The sequence below is a fragment of the Lontra canadensis genome, unplaced genomic scaffold (genome assembly GCF_010015895.1).
Source record: "Lontra canadensis isolate GAN:19392208 unplaced genomic scaffold, GSC_riverotter_1.0 scaffold20, whole genome shotgun sequence".
Lineage (NCBI taxonomy): Eukaryota > Metazoa > Chordata > Mammalia > Carnivora > Mustelidae > Lontra > Lontra canadensis.
The window spans coordinates 14,860,440-14,880,974 of NW_022631014.1; the positions used below are offsets into that span (position 1 = coordinate 14,860,440).

Sequence of the window (20,535 nt, forward strand, 5' to 3'; positions counted from 1 at the left end):
AAAGGCCTTAGGTGTGCGTCCGTCTTCTCTCTGGCGTCAGCATAGCAGGGACAGTCTTTGTTCAAGCCCATTCATCTTTTGTGAAGTCAGTTCAAGACCTTTGCCCATGTTGTATTCGTGTTCGTCTTACCATTGAATGTGGGAGTTCAGAGTACAAATGCTTTGTTAAACAGGTGATATGTGTATGTTCTAAATACAAATCTTCTGTTATATATAATTCCGAGTATTTTCTCCTGAGCTGGGTCGTTTCATTATTTTGATGGTGGTTTGTGCAAAGCAGTTAATTTTAGTGAAGTTGATCGATCAGTTTTTCGTGTGGTTTGCTTTTTCTGTGCTAAGAAATCTCTGCTTACTCCAAACTCCTGGGAAATTTTCTCCTGTGTTTGCCTCTAGAACTTTTACGTGTAAATCTAGAATCTATTGGAATTTTTCATTGGGGTGTCAGGTAGAGGTTGCGGTTCGTTTTTTTGTTTGTTTTTGTTCCCAGTTTGAAAACATAGAGGAGTTCCACTACCATTTGTTAAAAAAAAAAAAACAAAAACGAAACAAACAAAACAAAAGAAAAGAAAAGAAAAAAAAAAGAAAGAAAAAAAGAACCCTGTCTTTTGTTTGTTGAATTACCTTGGCTTTGTGTGTTGCTGTTTCTGGACTCTATTTTGTTAACTGTTCTATGTATCTTTATGTTAGGGCCAAACTGTTTTTTTTGTTGTTGTTGTTTTTAAGTTATTTTCTTAAAACTGTAAAATACACACTAACAAAATTATCATTTAACTCTTTTTAAAGTGTAGGGTTCAGAGTCCGTACATTCACATTGTTGTGCAATTAACACCACCATCTAGCCACAGAACTTTTTTCACTTTGGAAAACTGAAACTCTGTATCCAATAAACAATAACTGCATTCTCTCTACCCAGCCTCAGACAACCACTCTCCTTTTTTTTTTTTTAATTTATTATGGTAAGAACACTTTATGTGAGATCTACCCTCTTAACAGATTTTAAGATTTTATTTATTTATTTGAGAGTGCTTGAGTGAGTAGCAGGAAGAGCAGAGGGAAAGGGACAAGCAGACTCCTCACTGAGTAGGGAGCCTGGCACTGGGCTCACAGCTGGATCCCAACCCACAGAGCCACCCAGCTCCCCCCACCTTATCAGATTTTCAGGTGTACAATATGGTATTTTTATCAATAGCCCAATGTTGTAAAGCAGATTTCTAGAATTCATCTTGCATGGAAGAAATTTTATAACCGTTGATAGGAACTACTTTCCCTCTCTTCCCATCCCCTGGCAACCACTCTTTTACTCTTTGCTTCTAACTAACAGTTTGACTGTTTTAGTTACCACATATTAAATGGAATCGTACAGTATGTGTCCTTTGGTGTCTAACTTGTTTCACTTAGCATAATATTCCTAAGTTTCATCGATGTTCTCACATATTGGAGGATTTCCTTTTTTTAAGGCTACACAATACTCCATTGTATGATTATACCATAATTTCTTTATCCATTCATCAGCAGATGTACACTTGGGTTGCTTCCATCATTTGGCTATTGTGAACAATGCTGCTGTGAAGATGAGTGTGTAAATATCTCTTTGAGATCCTGCTTTCAATTCCTTTGGGCATATACCCAGAAGTAGAATTGGTGGGTCATAAGCTGTTTTAAATTTCTTTTTTTTTTTTTTTTTTTTTTTTTTTTTTAGGGCACCTGGGTGGCTCAGTTGGTTAAGCATCTGCCTTCAGCTCAGGTCATGATCCCAGGATCCTGAGATTGAGCCCAGCATCAGGCTCCCTGCTCAGTGAAGAGCCTGCTTCTCCCTCTCCCTCTGTCTCCTGCTCTGCCTACTTGTGCTCTCTATCTCTCTGTCAAATAGATAAAATCTTAAAAAAAAAATTTTTTTTAATTTTTTTATTTATTTGAGAGAGTGAGAGGGAGAGACAGCAGAGGGGCAGAAGGAAAGAGAGTTGGAGAAGTGGACTCCCCTGCTGAGCCAAAGGCAGACACTTAAGGACTGAGCCACCCAGGCATCCCAAGCTAATTCTGTTTTTTATGGGGAACTGCCATTCTGTTTTCCATAGTGACTGAACTATTTTATATTTTACATTTCCATCTGCATTGCACAAAGATTTCAATTTCTCAACATCTTCACCAACACTTGTTATTTTCTGTTTTTTTTTTTAATAATTGCCATCCTAATTAGTGAAATGGCACACTGTTTTGATTACTGTAGCTTTATAGTAAATTTAAAAATCAAGGCCACTTAGGTAGTTTCTAATCTGTTTTTGCATCTGTGCCACCTTGTAAAGTGCAGAGACTTTCTGCACCTTCATGAAAGTGCTATCCTTGTCGGAGGTTGCCAGTTCTACCTCTCTGTCTACAGTATCTATCAGAGCAACAGTCTCCTGGGTTTCACCTTTGTAACCTAGGCTGAATTGAGAAGCTAGTGGTCCTAGGTCTGATTTTGCTTACACTGTTACAGCTAACCATAGGTTTGGAAAAGATGAAATGTACATACCTACTCAGAGATGTAATGGGTTGGTAAAGCTAACTTTCATACAAAGACTTGTGAAAGGAAAAGAACGGGAGCATTGCCCAGGGAAGCGATTTGTAATTACTGTGCTTTGGGCAGCTGGCTTCAATGTAAATTGGCTTTAGAGCTCTGGAATGAAATGCTTAATTTGGGGAGTATTTAAGATATTTTAAATCTCCTGAAAATCATTTTTATCTTGACACTCCACTGAAGTTTCTTTCCTGCCACTGATTATATGATGTAGGGCAAATCACTTTGATCCTGGAGTTTAATTTCTTCAACTGTAAAATAAGCAGAATGAAATACTTTCTAAGTTCCCTCCATGCTCAAAATTCTTTTATTCTGTCCTGTGAGTTGAAATTATATTTCAGATGATTTGAGGATAAGGTATGCTATTTGGTCTGTGGTTAAGGTGAAGAAGAAACTACTGGGACAAGGCAGGCCTAGGGCTAGCATCCACCAAAAGGACTCAATACCTCCTCCCTCATCATCAAGAGTAGTAGAAAAATAATATCCAAGCAGTTTACAAACTCAGGCTTAATTTGGAGAACGCTTTGTAGGAGGAATTTTCAGGTAATGATTCTGTGTGTTAAGCCTTTTAAAGTGGGATTACACCAGCAATTGGCACTTCAATGGATAGAGCTCTAGCAAAAATAATCAGGAGTGCTAGTGGGGAAATTTGGATGAAACATAATTTTCTAGAAAATAGAAATTACCAAAATTGACTCAAAGAAATAGAAGGCCTAAATAAACTAGCAACCTTTGAAGAAATTAAATTAGTAATCCCTAATCTCCTTCCAAAGAACTGTGAAGGACATTTTGATATAACCAAATGGGAAATTTGATAATGATCTAGATATTAGGTGAAATCCAAGAAATATACTTAATTTTGTTAGGTACCTAATAATGAAGATAAAGATAATGAAATTTTGGTTATGCAGGAAAATGTTCTTAGTTTTTTTTATATAATGAGTGAAACAAATGTGGCAAAATCTTGACAATTATTGTGTCTAGGTGAGAGGTATATGGGGATTTTTGAGATATGTTCTCTACTCTTATATTTCTTTGGAATTACTCATAATAAAATCAGTAAGAATAAACAGTCTTCTTTTCCAAAAGCACAGATTCCACATTGTTTCATGGGCACATTTTACCAGACCCATAAGTATCAATAATCTTTTCTCATTTAAAATATTTTAGAAAATGGAAAAAGACAGCTTCCTAACTTACCTTGTGATACGGTTACCAAACAAAGATAGGGCAAGAAAGTTATAGACCAATCTCATTATAAACATGGATTTAAAAATCCAAACAAAATATTAGGAAATGGAGTTTAGCAGCATTTAAACCCCCAAATGTTCATGACCTAGGTTGGCTTTAACTCAGGAATACAAAGATGGTTCAACATCAGAGAATCCATTCCTATAATTCACCATATTGACAGATTAAAGAAAAGACATATGATTATCTCAATTGTCCCACAGTTTAGCCTCAAGCAGGGATCTCTACCAAATTGACTTTTACGTTGTATGTTCTTAGGGTTAGAAAAAAAAAAGGAGAGAAAAGGAATCCAATGAGAAGATACATATGTAATTTTGTCTTATTTGCTTACACCATTATAAAAGGATATCCTGTATCTTAAATGGTAAATTGTGCAGAAAAGAATAGGTCCAAGACTGCTATCTTTGGAAAAACCTGCTTAAAAGGTTGCTCTCTGGATGGAATCTGGGAATCTGTATGATAGTCATTTTCCTACACTTATAGAAAACTTGAGGTAAGTGATTTGAGTGCTTCGCTCTGCCTATACTATTTGAGCAAACAATATGGTTTATGGTGAACACGTGCTTTCCTTCTGGGAATCTGGAAATTTTGTATGTACTAGGTAGAGGATGTGTACATATGTGACCATCCTCCAGTGAAAACTTTGGGCACTGAGTCTCTAATGAACTTCCCTGGTAGACATTTCTCACATGTTGTTATGATTCATCCCTGGAGGAATTAAGCTCATCCTGTGTGACTCCATGGGGAAGGGGAAGCTTGAACCTGTTTTCCTCTGGGCTTTACCCCGTATGCCTTTTCTCTTTGGTAGTTTGCTTTGTGTACTTTTGGTATAATAAATCATAGCTGTGAGTACAGTTACATGCTGAATCCTATGAGTCCTCCTAGCCAATCATCAAACCTGGGGTAATCTTAGGACCTATAACACAGCAACAAATATTTCCAGAATTTGATAAAAATCTGTATTGAAAATTTGACAACATTTTTCTTAAATCCTAGATTTTTTTGAGGAAAACAAGGAGTAGACCATTTCATTTTGCAGAAAATGTGTATTTTGACAGAATAAGTCTCATGCTATTAGTCAAGAGCAGATGGGCTTTCTCCATGAGGGTCAGGAGACAAGGCCACAGTGGCTCCAAGCACACATTCTTATACCTGGGGAAGTGTGAGGGGAAAGCACATTTCCTGCCAGCACCAGTGAGAAAAATCCCAGCAAGAGATTTGATTGACGTGATGGGGTTCATATGCCTATCGGTCTTGACGGCCACAATAGTGGGCAGATACCAAGGCTGATCAGCTTGGGGTGGGGCTAGTAACCAGGAGAAGCATGGGGGTATGGCAGCACAGAGATGGCCCTTTGGGCAGTGACTGCCAACTACTAAGTCTAAGAAGTCGAGTTCGATCGGGAGCGGAGAGCGGACCCCACAGAGCTCTAAGTAACCTTACTGCCACCACCGGCCTAGTTACCATCACACCCTGGGGGAGAGCTGCAGCCGGCCACAGCCACCATCCCCACCACCATGAGCAGCAGGGTGGAGACAGAGCCGCGGCCGCCGCCCCCCCACCCCAGCGCTGCCTGCACCAAGCTCCGCACCACGGGTGGCCTCCCATCCCCGGCACCGGCTGTCGGGGACAGGAAGGTCGTTTCAGCGAAGGTTTTGGGAACAGTAAAATGATTCAGTGTAAGAAACGGATATGGTTTCGTCAACAGGAATGACACCCAGGAAGACGTATTTGTACACCAGATAGCTATAAAGAAGAATAACTCCGGGAAGCACCTATGCGAGAAAGATGGAGAGAGTGTGGAGTTTGATGTTGTTGAAGGAGAAAAGGGTGTGGAGGCAGCAGCTGTGACAAGCCTTGGTGGAGTTCCTGCGCAAGGCAGTAAACACACAGCAGACCTGAACCATTACAGACGGTATCCATGTCCCAGGGGTCCTCCACGCAATTCCCAGCAATTACCAGAATAGTGAGAATTCGGAAAAGAGGGAGGATCAGAAAGTGCTTCCAAAGGCCAGGCCCAACAGTGCTGGCTCTACAGGCGACAGCACCTTCTACGTGGGGAGACCCTATGGGCTTCGACTGTTGCATTCCAGCAGTCCTATGCAGGGAGAAGTGGTGGAAGGTGCTGACAACCAGCGTGGAGGAGAACAAGGTAGACCCCCAGACAATATGTATCGGGGTTATAGACCACAATTCCGCAGGGGGCCTCCTCACTAAAGACAGCCTAGAAAGGATGGCAATGAGGAAAATAAGGAAAACCAAGGAGATGAGACCCAAAGTCAGCAGCCACCTCCACGCTCCCATCACCACAACTTCAATTACGGAGGCAGACGTCTACATAACCCTAAACCACAAGATGGCAAAGAGACAGGAGCAGCCAATCCGCCAGCTGAGAATTCGTCTGCTCCCAGGGCTGAGTAAAAGCTGGCTTACCATTTCTACCGTCATTTATCAGTTTAGTCACCCAACACGAAGAAATGAAGATGAAATTCCAGCAATAAGAAATGAACAGAAGATTGGAGCTGAAGACCTTAAATGCTTGCTTTTTGCCTATTGACCAGATAAGAAGAACTATATATGGCATGGGGTTTTTATTATTTTAACCTAAAGATGTTTCTTTTTGGTAATGACAGATGTGTTTTGTTTTGTTTTTTGTTTTGTTTTTTTAAAAGCCTGATTTTTCTCAATACAGCTTTGAAGGTTTTTATATTGTTTCATATCTGATCAAGTTGAGATTTTTAAGAACCTCATTTTTAATTTGCAATCGAAGTTTACAACTTGATTTAAAAAAAAAGTCAACAAACAGCAAGCACCCATTAATAAAGGTCTTAAATAATTAAAAAAAAGAAAAGAAAAAAGGAGTTACCTTAAATGTGGATAATGCACCCATCTTTTGGCATTTTAGGCAAATGGCTCCCCCCCCCCACTAACTTGCTTTAAAGCATGACTGTGGGGTGCCTGGGTGGCTCAGTGGGTTGAGCCTCTGCCTTCGGCTCAGGTCATGATGTCAGGGTCCTGGCATCGACCTCTCTGCTTGGTGGGGAACCTGCTTCCTCCTCTCTCTCTCTCTGCCTGCCTCTCTGCCTACTTGTGATCTCTGTCAAATAAATAAATAAAAATCTTAAAAAAAAAAAAAAGCATGACTGTGTTTTCACAAATGACTAAGGCTTCATCCTTGTTAGTGGGGAGCTTGGATGCCATCAAATTCATATGAAAAACTCACTACAATAAGCATTTCTTGTCAGACAGATTCCTTACTCTGTGTTGATCAACTTGTTCTCTCATTTCAAACTCTAAATTGTCCTTGGCTCTGATGCCTTTTCTAGACACCCATTTTTGCAAGTAGATTGGATTTTGGTAAAAAATTTTCATCTGCTGTGGGGCTACATTTGCTCAGCCAGTCCATCTGGGTCTACCTACCAAGGATATGGCATTAAACAACTGGTATCTTGGTTGTTTCTCTCAGAAGAAGACTCTCAGACAATGGTTTGAGTGCAGGTTGCTTATTTGAGATGTGGCCCTAAGAAACTCGCATCTGGAAGGTGGAGAATTGAACAAGGAAGATAGGCAGTAAAATGTGTGCTATTAAGCCAGCTACCATAGTGATGATTAGACCTTAACCCTGATGGGGGAACTCTGGCAACCAGTACAGAAGAAGAAACATCTTGGAATTGTCTCTATGGATGGGTGAGGGAGCTGGGATGTTAATACTCCCATCTACTGCGTCATTAGTTGAGAGCTGTTCCCAGCACTGTAATTCCCAGGTTCTTCTGATCTGCTATGCCTGGGCAAGGCAGACTTCCAGTTTTAGAAAAAAAGTCCTCAGCATAGAGATATGGATATGAACTGTTGGGAGTCAGATGCAGCACAATTAAAGGAATAAACTTTAAAGAATGAGTGTGGAATGCTGAAAACTGCAGCAACTGGCAATTTTTTGTTTGCAGACAAAAGAGTGCTCAGTCTATGCTTTTCAGCATAGACTTTTCCAACTATATATAAGAAGCACTTGAGAGCGGCGCCTGGGTGGCTCAGTGGGTTAAAGCCTCTGCCTTCAGCTCAGGTCATGATCCCAGGATCCTGGGATTGAGACCTCATCAGGCGCTCTGCTCAGCTGCTCCCCCGCCCCCCACCCTGCCTGCCTCTCTGCCTACTTGTGATCTCTGTCTGTCAAATAAATAAATGAAATCTTTTTTAAAAAATGCAACTTTCACATTAAAAAAAAAAGCACTTGATAACTTACACTTGGAATCCCTGCAGCTTCAATATCTGGACTGTTTCTCAGCATCTTGGGTCCTGCATAGTACCCTGGTCTGTGGCTGGGTGTGGGTCTCTTTTGACTTGCCAGGTTTATTAGGAGCTCCCTAAAAGCAAGTCCCAATGCCCTTCTCTATTTTCCTCACTGTAGAGCCCAGCACAAGGCCTGGTCAAATGAGAACTCATGTTATAATTGAGTTGATGATCACATAGGCAAATACTGCTCTATAAATGGATGGGAGAGAGAGAGAGAGAGAACGCTTTGGAATGAAAAGTCTTTGCATAGTTCTTGTTTCTGCCTGCACTGCTAGTTCCCTTGACCGTCACATGTCAGGTTCCTTGTTATTCAACTCTCAGCTGCCATTTTACCTCCTCAGGTCATTCTTGATTTCGTAATTTGAAAGTAGCTACCCAGACACTCCCCAGCACATGATCCCTGTTGTAATTCTCTGTACAGCGCTTATTAGCATGTGAAGCTTTCCTTGATTGTTTCTATTTTATTGCTTGTCTCCCCCATAAATACAGGTTATTTATACTGTGTTGTCTTCTTTATATAAGAATAAAGTTTCCATGAGAGCAGTGGCATTGTCTGACTTCCTCACTGTAGTACCTTCAGCACATACTAGTGGATCAGTAAGTATTTTTTGAATGAATGAGTTTATCATAAACAGAAATGAAAACAACCTCCCTTTGGACCCTAGACTCTTACTAAAAAGATTAAGGAAGGAAAGAAAGATCCCGGTGAAGGAACAGAACATCGAGATTCCAGAGGAATCTGTAGGATTTTCATTGGGAAAAGAGGTAACAGATTAATTAACTTCCTAAAATTGCTTATAATTTTTTAAAAGACTTTATTTATTTGAGAGAGAGAGAGAGCATGATAGGGAGGAGGGTCAAATGGAGAAGCAGACTCCCTGCTGAGCAGGGAGCCCGATGCAGAACTCGATCCTGTGACTCCTGGATCATAACCTGAGCCAGACGAAGTTGCTTAACCAACTGAGCCCCCAAGCTCCCCAAATTCCTTTTATTAGTATGGAATCAAAACCATATTACGTGTGAGGTAGAGTAACAACAAAATGAAGATACTATGTACCCAGCTTAAGAAATATACTCAGGATCACCTTTAGTAATGGAAATTTATTACAGAGGTTCAAGAGCATATGAAATAGCCCTGAACATCCTTTCCTCCCTAGCCATATTGTTACATGGGGTCCCCAAAAGTCAGACTTGCTGTCAAAAAGCCTCATGAGGAAGTGGAAAAACAGCTTCACATCTTGTGGAATAAACCTGACCTCAAATTATCTGCTCTCTGTTTTAGCTGCCATATCCTCATCTCAGGAGAATGTGATAATGACAGAAGTAAGTCACCACAGCTGCAAATCCTGGGAAGCAGCCTTGGAAATGCCAGAGAAAGGCTCAGGCCCCGTGTAGGCTGGTGGGAGATCAGCCTGACCTGAGAGTTGGAAAAGCGCAGACAGGCTGAGTAGAGGCTTAATCTTGAAGTAGGAGGTCCTCTGAGAAGAGGGAGTGGATAATACATTCTGGTCAGGTTTGGTCTTTATCTTTTTAAATCACCTTTCATAACTATATTGATTTCTGGGTGCCTTAAGAGGGATGGCAGATACTTACGCTTCAGGTTGTCTCTGAAGCAGACAGGTAGAGGTAAGCTGCGGCACATATGAGGACAGCTAACTGGCCTGCCCCAGCTTCTCCAGTGTATCTCCCCAGAAAAGGGCCCTCTGGAGAGTAGGGTAAACTGTGGCTTCGATTACCTCGGCCATTTCCAGAGGCCTCTGATTGGCCCTGCTTCAGTCCTCTACACGTGGACTGATATACCTTCCAAGAGACAAAGGGAGGGAAACACGCAGGTCACAAAACTCCTTCCTTCTGAGGGAGAACTGAACTTTGTCTTCAAGGTCATTGCCCCTGCTACACCATCCTCCTATAGGCCCTACTGGCTTGCTCAGAGCCCATAGTGGAACCTCTGATGCTCTGTCACAGACCCTCACCTACCTTGCTGGTAGTGGACAGTTTCTACAAGGTCAGACTCACCTTGTGCTGGCAGAAGCCCACCTCAGGAGCTGCCATGTGGCTTTTTATTTTCTCCTCTGACATGTAAGGCCGACTTGGCTACAAAGGCTGCTTGTTAATTCAGGGGAACTAACTCCCCTGTAGGCAACCCCAGCTCAAGCAGATACTTCTGAGACATTTATATGCTTTTGAGATCATCGCCCCCCACCTCTTGCCCCCTGGCGACTGAGTCCTTATTGCCTGTAGCAGTGACCTTGGTAACACACACATTTAGTGGCTTTTCCTCCTTCTCTGTCTCACTCTTCTTGCAGCCTTATTCCTGCTTCCTGCGATCATCTCGCAAATAAACTCTTCACCCAAGGTCTTGTTTCGGGCTTGTTTTAGGCGAGACCCAAATTGAAACATCAGCTGGTGCTCTCATTCCAGCTAGAGCCAAGCCATATGTAAACAAGTCAAGCTGCCCAGTAAAGGGAGACAGCTGCCATCCAACTCCAGCTGATGGTTGCCATGGGGACCTGCAGGCCCAGCATTGCTAGAAATGGGAAATCCATTAATGGGAAATCCTCTCTAAATGTTAACAACTAATTCAAAACTAAAAACATTGTGTAGTGCCCACAGTATCTGCTGATCATGTTAGGCCTGTGAGCAGCCCATTTGGCATAGAGTATGGGCACCAACCCCATGAACAGTTGGGATGGGGGAAGAGTCCACTAATTGGCTAGAACTCTAAGGATGGAAGAATGGGTGAGGGAGCAAAGAACAGCCTTTTTCCCAGACTTGAGAAGAGCCCAAAAGGCCAGAGCCCCGAGATCATATATTAACACACACTGAGTGTTTACTTCGTGCCCAGCTCTCAATCACAGTATCTCAATCTTACAACCTCAGAAGGCAGATACTACTTTCATTATCCTCATTTTATAGGTGAGGAAATGAGAGCTCTCAGAGGTTGTGATTTGAACTGGGATTCAAAATGAGGTCTGTCTTCATTATTTGCACATTATAGTCTCTCTGCATTGCAACCTTGATTCCTACAAAAGGAGCCAGGCTCCGGAGGTTCTAATTTTGTGTTCATTTAGGAAGATCTCCTTGCCTCATTTTACAGGTAAGTCTCAAAGACGGAAAGTTCTTTATAGAGCAAAGCTAATTCAGGCAGAAGGGATGATAAAATAGGAAATCACCAGGATTGCAATCCCTAATGAAGTAATAGAACAAAACTAGGTAGATCATAATTTAGGTGAAAGGCTATTGGGCACCTGATTAATAAATCGGGTCATTCCTGATGTGATGCAAAACCAAGTATCTCTTACCTCCCATGATGTATACTTGCCAAAAATATTAGAGTTGGAGTCCAAATGAGCCTCTACCTCTACCAGTTTATAGGAAAAGTGGGCAATAGTGGGATATATTTAAGGACACCATAGGGATACAACTAGGTGACTCTAGAATGAGAAATTTTAGGGCAAATGACCTAGTTTTCCCAACAAATGGCAAAGAAGGGGAACTACTAAGTATTTTTATTGAGACTTAAGGGACATCAACATAATGTACTGTATGAATCTTGTTTGGATCCTGAGTTAGAGAAATCAACAAAAAGACATTCTATGGGGAAGCCTGGGTGGCTCAGTTGGTTAAGTGTCTGCCTTCGGCTCAGGTTGTGATCCCAGGGTCCTGGGATTGAGTCCCACATCGGGCTCCCTGCCTGGTGGGAAGCCTGCTTCTTCCACTGTGTGCTGCTCTCCCTGCTTGTGCTCTCTCTCTCTGACAAGTAAACAAAATCTTAAAAAAAAAAAAGACATTCTATAACTGATGGGGCTCAGGACATGCTCCTCCAAACTATGGCACCTTGGCTTACTGGATATTTTAAGCTGAAGATGGAGAAATGGCAGATGTTGGAAGCACTCTCTGACCTCCCATGAAGCAGGTCATGAGACCCTCCTGTGAGAGGTGCCCTCCTTATACCCAGAAGAAAGGAGCATCCTTATCTCTTAAAATGGAGGGATACTGAGAATCTGAATGAAAAGGCCATGCTAAGTTCCTGCAATTTACTACACTTAGCTCATATCCTTCTGTCCTCTCAATTTTCCACAGCTTTCCACTTTTCATCTAATCTCATATAAAAATAATCAAGTTTAACTGTTTCTTTGGGTCTTCATTTCTTTATAAAGGGCTCCTATGTCACATAAAACTTAAATTTATGTGCTTTTGTTAATCTGTTTTTTGGTATAGAGGCCCAGCCAAGAACTTTTTTTTTTTTTTTTAAGATTTTATTTATTTATTTGACAGAGAGAGAGAGAGAGAGATCACAAGTAGGCAGAGAGGCAAGCAGAGAGAGGGGGAAGCCGACTCACTGCTGAGCAGAGAGCCTGATGCGGGGCTTGATCCCAGGACCCTGAGATCATGACCTGAGCCGAAGGCAGAGGCTTAACCCACTGAGCCACCCAGGCGCCCCCCCAGCTAAGAACTTTAAAAAGATAAGAGGAAGAAGATATTTTTAAAAAGTATTTTAAAAGATATTATTAGATGATATTAAGTAATAATTAAGAATTACTATTGATTTTGTTAGCAATGATAATGGTGTTATTACATATATATTTTTTAAGTCTCCACAGTTTTTCCAGAAGACCAAATGGAACACTTATCATACGCAAATCTCTGTACTTGAAATGAATATTTTGTGGAAAGACAGGCTTTATTTCAAAGCAACCTGGAAATGGCCAGGTCTATAGCTACAAACTGGAGGAGGGGGAGCACACAATTACACATCCATTAGGCAGGGCATCAGTCAGGAGTCTCACCAGTTCCTCTTGATTCCCTACCACCTAATCAGTTTCCTCTTCAGGCTGAAACTGAAAAGTAGAATTGAAGATGCCCATGATATCTCTGTTATCCAAATACACCTATTTCAGGAAAGAGGACATCTGGAGCTTAATTATTAAAATATTTACACTGAGAATACAGTTCATTTAGTAGCTTTCTTCACATTTTCACATTTTTAAAAGAGCCACGGAGGGTTCATTCAAGTTTTAAGCAGTTCAGTTGGTAAAGATCCTGTCTTTACTTCATAGAACATGGATTATACTCAGTAAAGTCCTCAGGACAGCCAATTGAAAGATTATTCCATTGCTTTTGAAGCACTGGTCGGGTTGGCATCTGCAATGGTAGCCAAATAAATGAGATTTCTGTGTAACACATGCTGGTACCTATGGGTGAAAAGAGGCGAAAATTAGGAGATTTGTTTTGCTGAACATGAACAAAAAGATTGGAAAGGAATTTACCCACTCAAATGGAATGGCTCATCTCTTGATTGGATGATTCATTATCGTCAACCTCCTTGTTTAACACCAACAAAAATACATCTAGAATCTATCTGTTCTCACATATCACTTTCATAGCTACCTCTCTGGGTCAAGCCACTATCCTTGCTGTATTGGACCAGTCTCCTAGCTGGTCTCCCTGCTTTGCCTCTGCACTCCTACTCTTCCCCCCACATAGCAACCTAAGTGATTATTGGGCAGTTTAAGTCAAGACTTGCCATACACCCAATTAAACCCTCCAAAGGCTCCTATTTCACTCTGAGTAAAGCTGAGCCCTTCTAGCCCTTCTGGTGGCCTACAAAGCTCTACACGATTGGAGCCTCTGGTCATCTCTCTGACCTCAGCTCCTACCACTTTCCCTTCGCCCACTGAGGTCTGGCTGAGGTCTGGCTGCAGTGTCCTCTTGGCTGTGACCTGAAGCCAACTAGTGTGCTCCAGTCAAGGGGGCTTTTCCACCTAATGCTGTCTCTGCTTTATATATCTAGCTAGCTCAGCACTCCTCCCTGCCAATTAGCCTCCTTTATTCTTACTTAAAGCACTTATTAGTATGTGCCTAATTGTATGACTTCCTCCTTCTAGATTCTAAGCTCTAGAATATAAAGTCCATAAAAGCAGAGCAGGCACCTGATTGGATAAAAAGCAGAGCTGGTTTTGATACTGATTCCCCAGTAGCTGATACAGTGTCTGGTATTCAGTAGTAGTTATAAAGTATTTGTGGAACAAAATTAAAGAAGGAACAAGGCACTCTTATGGTATCATCTGAGCTTACTATAGTAGTTGTGGGAGGCCGCAATAAGGCTTGAGACGAGGACCAAACCAGGTCCTGACTTTGCCTCCTTTAAAGTCCGAATAACCTAGCAAAAGGTTTAGGACGGGAAAAGTTGAGTAACACTGAGAAAGGGTCTGTGCTATGTGTTGTGCGCTCGCCTACGTGACTTCCACATGCTTGCTAAACAAATGAGAACAATTTGGTTGGGGTCAAAAGTTCGTTGCTGGTCCTTGCTGCCCTAGTACAGCCCATAAATGACTTTCAGGTTTGCTGTATTTGTACTGGCATCAGCCATTTGGTGTCACGAGGAACTCGTGGTTGTTTAACTAGACACAGATGTAATATCACTATATATATGGCCTTAATGCTTTGAATAAACTTAGCACTGTTGGACATCCTCCTCAGTGTTCCTCCTGCCTCCATCTCTTTGTCTCTTAATTTCTTTTCACCATCCTCTTACCCTCACGTTCCTGGTTGATTTGTCGCGCCGGCCGCGACAAGTAGTGATTCTCAATCAGGGGGTACAATTTTCTACCCAGGAAGACAAATCAGACTGGGAACTTGGGCAGGAAGCATGGCCCATGCAATGTGAAAAAGCCCACCAGGAAATTTGGTAACTTTCTTACCCACAGCTTGAGAATCACTACACCAAAAGGAATATTTTGCAACTATTTTCCATATAGAAAAATGAGAGTTTACTATAAACTGCAAAAAAGTAAACTACCAGATGCCAGAACCGAATGTAAAGACTTATGCAAAGATGGCTATCTCTACTATTCCATTGAGCTGTTCGGTGAGGAACTATAGGTGATTTTTTTTTTTTTTTTTTTAGGGGATGGAAAAAAGCATGGTTTTCTTAAAGATGTCTTCGGTAAGAATGAAATAATGTACTTTTCTATAATAAATGGAGCATAATTCCTACGAGAGACTATTTTCTCTGATTTTGGTATATAGCTAGATAGCACATTCAATTACTATGCAGAATTTGACTTTGGCCTAATGTGGAAGTCTTTTATTGGTCCCTGTGTGCATTACAGACCAACTGCAAGTTAGAAAATGAAGGGGGTGGGGCACCTGGGTAGCTCTGTCGGTTAAGCATCTGACTCTTCATCTCAGCTCAGATCTAGATCTCAGAGTGGTGAGTGCAAGACCGGTGTTGGGCTCCACACTGGGCGTGGAGCCTACTTTAAAAAAAAAAAAAAAAAGGGTCAAATGGTCTGACCCTCTCAGGAAAAGGATAAGCTGGGGATCCAGGAGGAGAAACGGGTCAGAGCTCGCATCTCCTGAGACTAGTTTCCCATGTGTTCCCTTCCCCATCCCTGTTGTCATCAACTGACCCGTTTACGTGAAGGAGGTTTGTAATGAGCATAAGTCAAATTTTGAAGAGGGTGCGACGTCTAACTCCGGGCTTCACAATGTGCTGTCTGTGTAGTCTTGGGCAGGTAAGTAACCTCTCTGAGCCTCCTCGGCGATCAATCACGCAAGACTCCTAGTTCAGGGCAGCTGCTGTATCACCACACTGGTTTCACCCTACACTCAAAAGTCGGGGGTTGGAGCCGGTACTTACTGGACGCACTCATTCGCCCGGCCTTTGTTTTGATACTCCACTATACAGCGGATGAGCTGGTCATTCTCCTCCAAGAGCTGAAAGACCAGAGAAGGGGTCAGTGCAGCGCGTAATCAGGACGGCCGAGAACACTGCCCTCCCCCAACTCTCTCCAATGCCGGGCTGTCCTGCCCCTGTGCCTTTGCCAACTTCGTTCCCATCTCACTCCAAACCCCTGCAAAATCATCCCCCTACGCACACCACAAGCCTCAGCTGGGATTCGGTCCACTCCAGGAAGCTTCCCGCACCCACCGCAGCCCTTGGGATCTCAACTAAGGAACATCTCTCTGCCCGAGTTAGCGCTCACCCGCTGGATCGTCTCCTGATTGACTTCCGCCTTGCCTTTCAGCCAGTCCGGTACGAAGGCCACCGACATCCCGGGAAGCCAGGTTGGACCTGGGCCTCAGGCCCTGCGGACTCCGGCGCATCCAGATGGGAGCCAACCAGCTAAACGCACTACAGCCAGAGCAGGGACCTACGATAGGTGGGGCCCACGCTCTCGGCGTTGATTGGGTCCTCCCGTTGACTGGGAACAGGCGGAACGTCATTTGTGATTGGGCGCGCAAGAGCAATGCTTAGAGCGGCAGTCTCGGCCCCGCCCCCGTCCCCGGGACTGGGAGCTGTTTGCCCCTCCTTTGCATTTGCGCAGTCCGGAGGGCTAGCCTCGGGGGCGGGGTCTGGCAGAGGCGACTCGCCTCTTAGGCACCGTGTCCCGTATATCTGCCGGAGTACCTTGCCCAGGGTCACGCAGGAATCGTGGCCCGTCCAAATCCAGTAGAGGCGGGGCAGCCATATAAGAAATCAGAGTGACTGAGAAAGCAAGTCAGAAGCAATTACAAAGGCTGTTGAAAGGTCAATCAAGGTAGAGACTAGAACTTTGACGTCCTTAATGAAGGAAATTTCAGTGATGTGTCGAGGCAGCAGTGAGAATTGCCAGGGACAGTGAAATTCAGGAAAGGTGAAGCAAATGGGACCTTTAGAGTAGGCCCTTTCCCCAGGAAGTTTGGATGTAAAAGGGAAAAGGGAATGAAGGTGGTAGTTGGAGGGAGGGACAGAAGTTAGTGGGAGCTGAGGACTCTCACTTTAATGGTTGCTCTTTCCTTAGTGAAGGAGGCATCTGGAAGAGGGAGGGGATGGTGAAGAGTGAAAGATCTGGGGAGCATGTGGGAGATTTCGAGGTTGGTTGTGGGAAAAATTGGAGATAGGCAGACATAGGATGCTGGACCATGTTAAGGACTTGGTGGAGGTGGGCAATGTACGTACAAAGCACTAATCTGTGTGGCTTTGAGATTTTTTTCCAGCAGCACTTATAGCTCAGGAACAGATATAGAGGAGCCAAAGGTTGGATTTTTTTTTTTTTTCTTTTCTCCCAGAATTGGAGTGCTGCCAGGCAGGTGTGACAGAAGACTTACTGCACAATGGAGCATATTGGGAAGAAGGTGATGGAAGTAATAGACCTTGGACTTTCAGCTGATGGGAAAGAGCGGAGAGAGGTGATTGGAAATAAACTTTGGAGAGAGGTGATACACAGAACAAAGTAGAAGGCCAAGTGGACTGGAGGCTTCTGCAGGCCGGAGAACAGTGGGCAGACTTCTGGGAACAGCCTAGGGACAGTCAGAGATCAGGTGTCTGCATTTATAACTTTGGACATGGAGCTCTTCTGCGGTGATAACAGCAGTCCAGGGTGTGATCCTGGAAGTGGAGGGATGAAGAAGCCCAGAAGAGAAACCCTCTGGAGTCAGAATGGCCAGTGATTGGAGAGGAGGGCTAGTACTTCAGATGCCACTTCACCTCTGTAGCCCAGTCCACTGAGATGCCTGGGCCACACTAGCTGCATCAGTCAGAAGGCACAAAGCCTATTATAAAGCACTCACATTGCAGGTTCTGATAGCCTGAGCTTCAGAACCTCTGGGTTTTTGTGGGTCTGGTGCCAATTTTTCCTCCCCCATCCAAGCCAGAGCCTTGTTTTCATGACTTGTGGTGAGAAGAACCTGTCTTCATTCACTTGTGAATGCACTTTGAGAGGGAATCCTAGCTTATTCCCAGGCCCATACAGTGAAGGGGTTTTCAATCTCCTTTTCAGTCTCCTTTGTCCGTCCCAAAAAATCCCATTGACTTTATCCTTTGTGCCTTTTATGATTTACACTCATGATCATTCGTCACACAGGCCAACACTGACTCAGTGTGGGAGGGGACTACACAAGAATGTGAATACCAGGTGGCAGGGATCCCTGGAGTTTGTCTTGGACTCTGTCATAACTCTCTTCTGTTTTCATTTTGTAATTTTTCTCTGTCTATGTAATTGCCCTGCTTCAATTTCCACCCATGTGGTGGTGACTTTCAAAAGTCTATGTCTAGCCCAGACTGGTACATGGAATGTATATTCACGTATACATTATATATTCAACTGCCTACATTGACATCCCAACTAGAAATCTCAAAGGTGCCTCAAATTCAGTTTGTCTAAGATGGAACTAGTGGTCATTCTTCTTTCCAAAATCAGGTCCTCCTCCAGTGTTCTTTATGTCCTATGAATCCTTCCACTATCTACCCATTCACCCAAGGCTGAAGAGTGGCATTACCCTTGAAGATACTTTGTCGCTCTTCCACATCCAAATCACCACCATGTCTTGTTGATTTTGCTGCTATGAGTGTCTGTAGACTGGCTACTTCTCTTCCTGCACATTGTGGCTCCAGTCCAAGCCCAAGCTCTAGCATCATCCTCTCATGCCCAGATGGCTGCACTGGCTTCCCAGCTGGACCTGTCAGAGGTTCCATGAGCCTTCTTCATTTTGGTCTTAACTACAGCAGCCAAAGTGATCTTACAAACGCAAGTTTGATCAGTTTCCCACTGTCCTAAACTTTCTGCCAGGGCCTATAAGATCCTACAGACTTAGCTCTTCTCTCTAGTGGTTCTCACCCTATTCCTTACTCTCTAAACTTTAATTTTTTCCTTCCATGTCTTTTTTTTTTTGGTGTGTGTGTGTGGCAAAATATACATAACATAAAATTTACCAGTTTAACCATTTTAACTTTTATTTATTTTTTAAAAGATTTTACTTATTTGAGAAAGAGTGAGCAAGAGAGAGCACAAATGGGAGGGAGGGGCAGAAGAAAAAGCAGACTCTCTGCTGGGTAAGGAGCCTGACATTGGGCTCACTTCCAGGACCCTGGGATCATGACCTGAGCTGAAAGCAGATACCTAACCAAGCCACCCATGCGCCCCCACTTTAACCATTTTTAAATATACATTTCTGTGACATTTAAAATTTTATGTTGTTGTGCAGCCATCCCTACCATCCATTTTTCAGAACTTTTTCATCTTCCCCAGCTGAAATTCTGTGCTTGTTAAACACTAGTTTCTCATGTACTACCCTGTTTCTTTTCATCCCTCCAAAGAGCCTCCCTGTTCTTTATACATACTCTACCCTCTGTCTGAAACACTCTTCTTTCCCCCTTTGCTTAGTTAGCTACTAGTCAGCAGGTGTCACATTCTCAAGGAAGCCTCCTCTTACTCCGAAGTTCAGACCAGAACCTCCTGTAACTTCTCTGAAGAACACATACCTCAGTTTATATTTGAACATAAGTGTAATTGTTTGTTTGATGGGTGCTCTCACTCTGCCCTCTCTTAACATAGTTTTTAGTGTCAGGAGTTCCTTGTTGTGTCCCCAATGCCTGGTAGAGTGTCTGGCGCAAAGCAGGTGCTCAAAATTTGTTGGACGAAAAGTAAATGGACGAATTCTGCTCCTCTGAATTGGACCATCCATGTGTGATATGAATGCCTCCATCCCCAGACTGGGATGTGTCCCTCCGGGGTCGGACTTTAGCACCTCATCCAGTGTGGCAAGAGGCGGTGCTCTTTGGTTTGCCTATCTTGTCTATCTTGCTCCCCGCCCCGGGGCGCAGACAGCGGAACACACAGCTGGGGCGTGTCGCGCAATTACGCGGAACCTCCCTGCCTCGGCAAGTCAGTTGTGGACTCTACCCCGGCAGGAATCGTGCTTAGACCGAGAAGTCTCCTGGCACCTCCGGACGTGGGAATTATAGGCTTGGACATCAAACCCACGAGGGTGAGAGCCAGGAGATGGGAAAGTTGGGAGGCGCGCGCGCCCCTGCCACACCCCCTCTACATTTGGGTTGCAGCTCTTTAAGAACCCGCTCATTCAAGATTCCTCCGGGACCCACAGGGAAAGCGCTCCGGGATTGGTCTGTTCGGGTGAGGGTGTCGCTTAGCAGCAGCGAATGGAGAATTCAAGACTTGCGCATGCGTACCACCGCCTACCTGCGCCTGGGCCGCCAGTGACCTGGGCCGGGTCCGCCCGGTGGGCAGAGGTTGCAGAGGAGGCGGCGGGTGGTACCGCGGCGAGGAGGCGAGGGGGTGCGACGGGCGGGCGCTGACTCCCGCAGGCCGCCGTCGGGGCGAGGTGAGGGCTCGCGGGCGGAGGCGGGCGCCGCGGCCCGTTAGCCGAAAGCGGGCGGCGTCGGGTGTGGCGCAGGGCGGGCCTGGAGATGGAGGCGGCCCCGGGCCCGCCCCGCCCTCAGGCCGGGCTTAGCCCCACCCGGCTTCGTGGGGCTTCCAGGAGTCGTCTGCCCGCTCTCTTCCCCCGGCTGCTCTCCGGACTCGGGGAGAACCGAGGCGCGCGCCTTCAGGAACCCTAAGCTGACAGATGCACGTCGAGCGCTGCTCCCAATGGGATGAGAAGGGGTGTGTCCAAATGAGAGAGGGGGCGATCGTTCCCTTGATTATCCACGA

At 44.1% G+C, this 20,535-nt stretch overlaps 2 protein-coding genes and 1 pseudogene across 6 annotated transcripts in view; 2 read left to right on the forward strand and 1 right to left on the reverse strand.

Annotated features, from left to right (window-relative positions):
* The first annotated feature begins 84 nt into the window (after positions 1-84).
* LOC116869710 lies at positions 85-6,229 on the forward strand (annotated as a pseudogene).
* A 6,578-nt stretch (positions 6,230-12,807) lies between these two features.
* Positions 12,808-16,230, reverse strand: SS18L2 (SS18 like 2). The gene is made up of 3 exons (XM_032861080.1): positions 16,090-16,230; positions 15,744-15,820; positions 12,808-13,293 (listed from the first exon to the last, which is right to left on the reverse strand). Exons 1-3 carry the CDS (start codon positions 16,156-16,158, stop codon positions 13,206-13,208), a joined length of 234 nt encoding a protein of 77 aa, XP_032716971.1. The 5' UTR covers positions 16,159-16,230; the 3' UTR covers positions 12,808-13,205.
* A 3,509-nt stretch (positions 16,231-19,739) lies between these two features.
* SEC22C (SEC22 homolog C, vesicle trafficking protein) overlaps positions 19,740-20,535 on the forward strand; it is a 29,730-nt gene continuing 28,934 nt past the window's right edge. For 3 of the 5 annotated variants that reach the window (XM_032861088.1, XM_032861081.1, XM_032861087.1), the window contains exon 1: positions 20,160-20,206. The gene's annotated coding sequence lies outside the window, so the exon portion shown is untranslated. Of the gene's footprint in view, positions 19,853-20,159; positions 20,207-20,535 lie in introns of those variants that run through there. The other 2 variants (XM_032861082.1, XM_032861089.1) reach the window with 1 other exon arrangement.

Excerpts from the sequence above, each read along its gene's own strand:
- SS18L2 (XM_032861080.1), bottom strand. The coding sequence starts at position 16,158 with ATGTCGGTGGCCTTCGTACCGGACTGGCTGAAAGGCAAGGCGGAAGTC. Across the intron at positions 15,821-16,089 it reads ATCAGGAGACGATCCAGCGG|CTCTTGGAGGAGAATGACCA; the intron begins GTGAGCGCTAAC and ends CTGGTCTTTCAG. Across the intron at positions 13,294-15,743 it reads CGGGCGAATGAGTGCGTCCA|GTACCAGCATGTGTTACACA; the intron begins GTAAGTACCGGC and ends TTTCACCCATAG.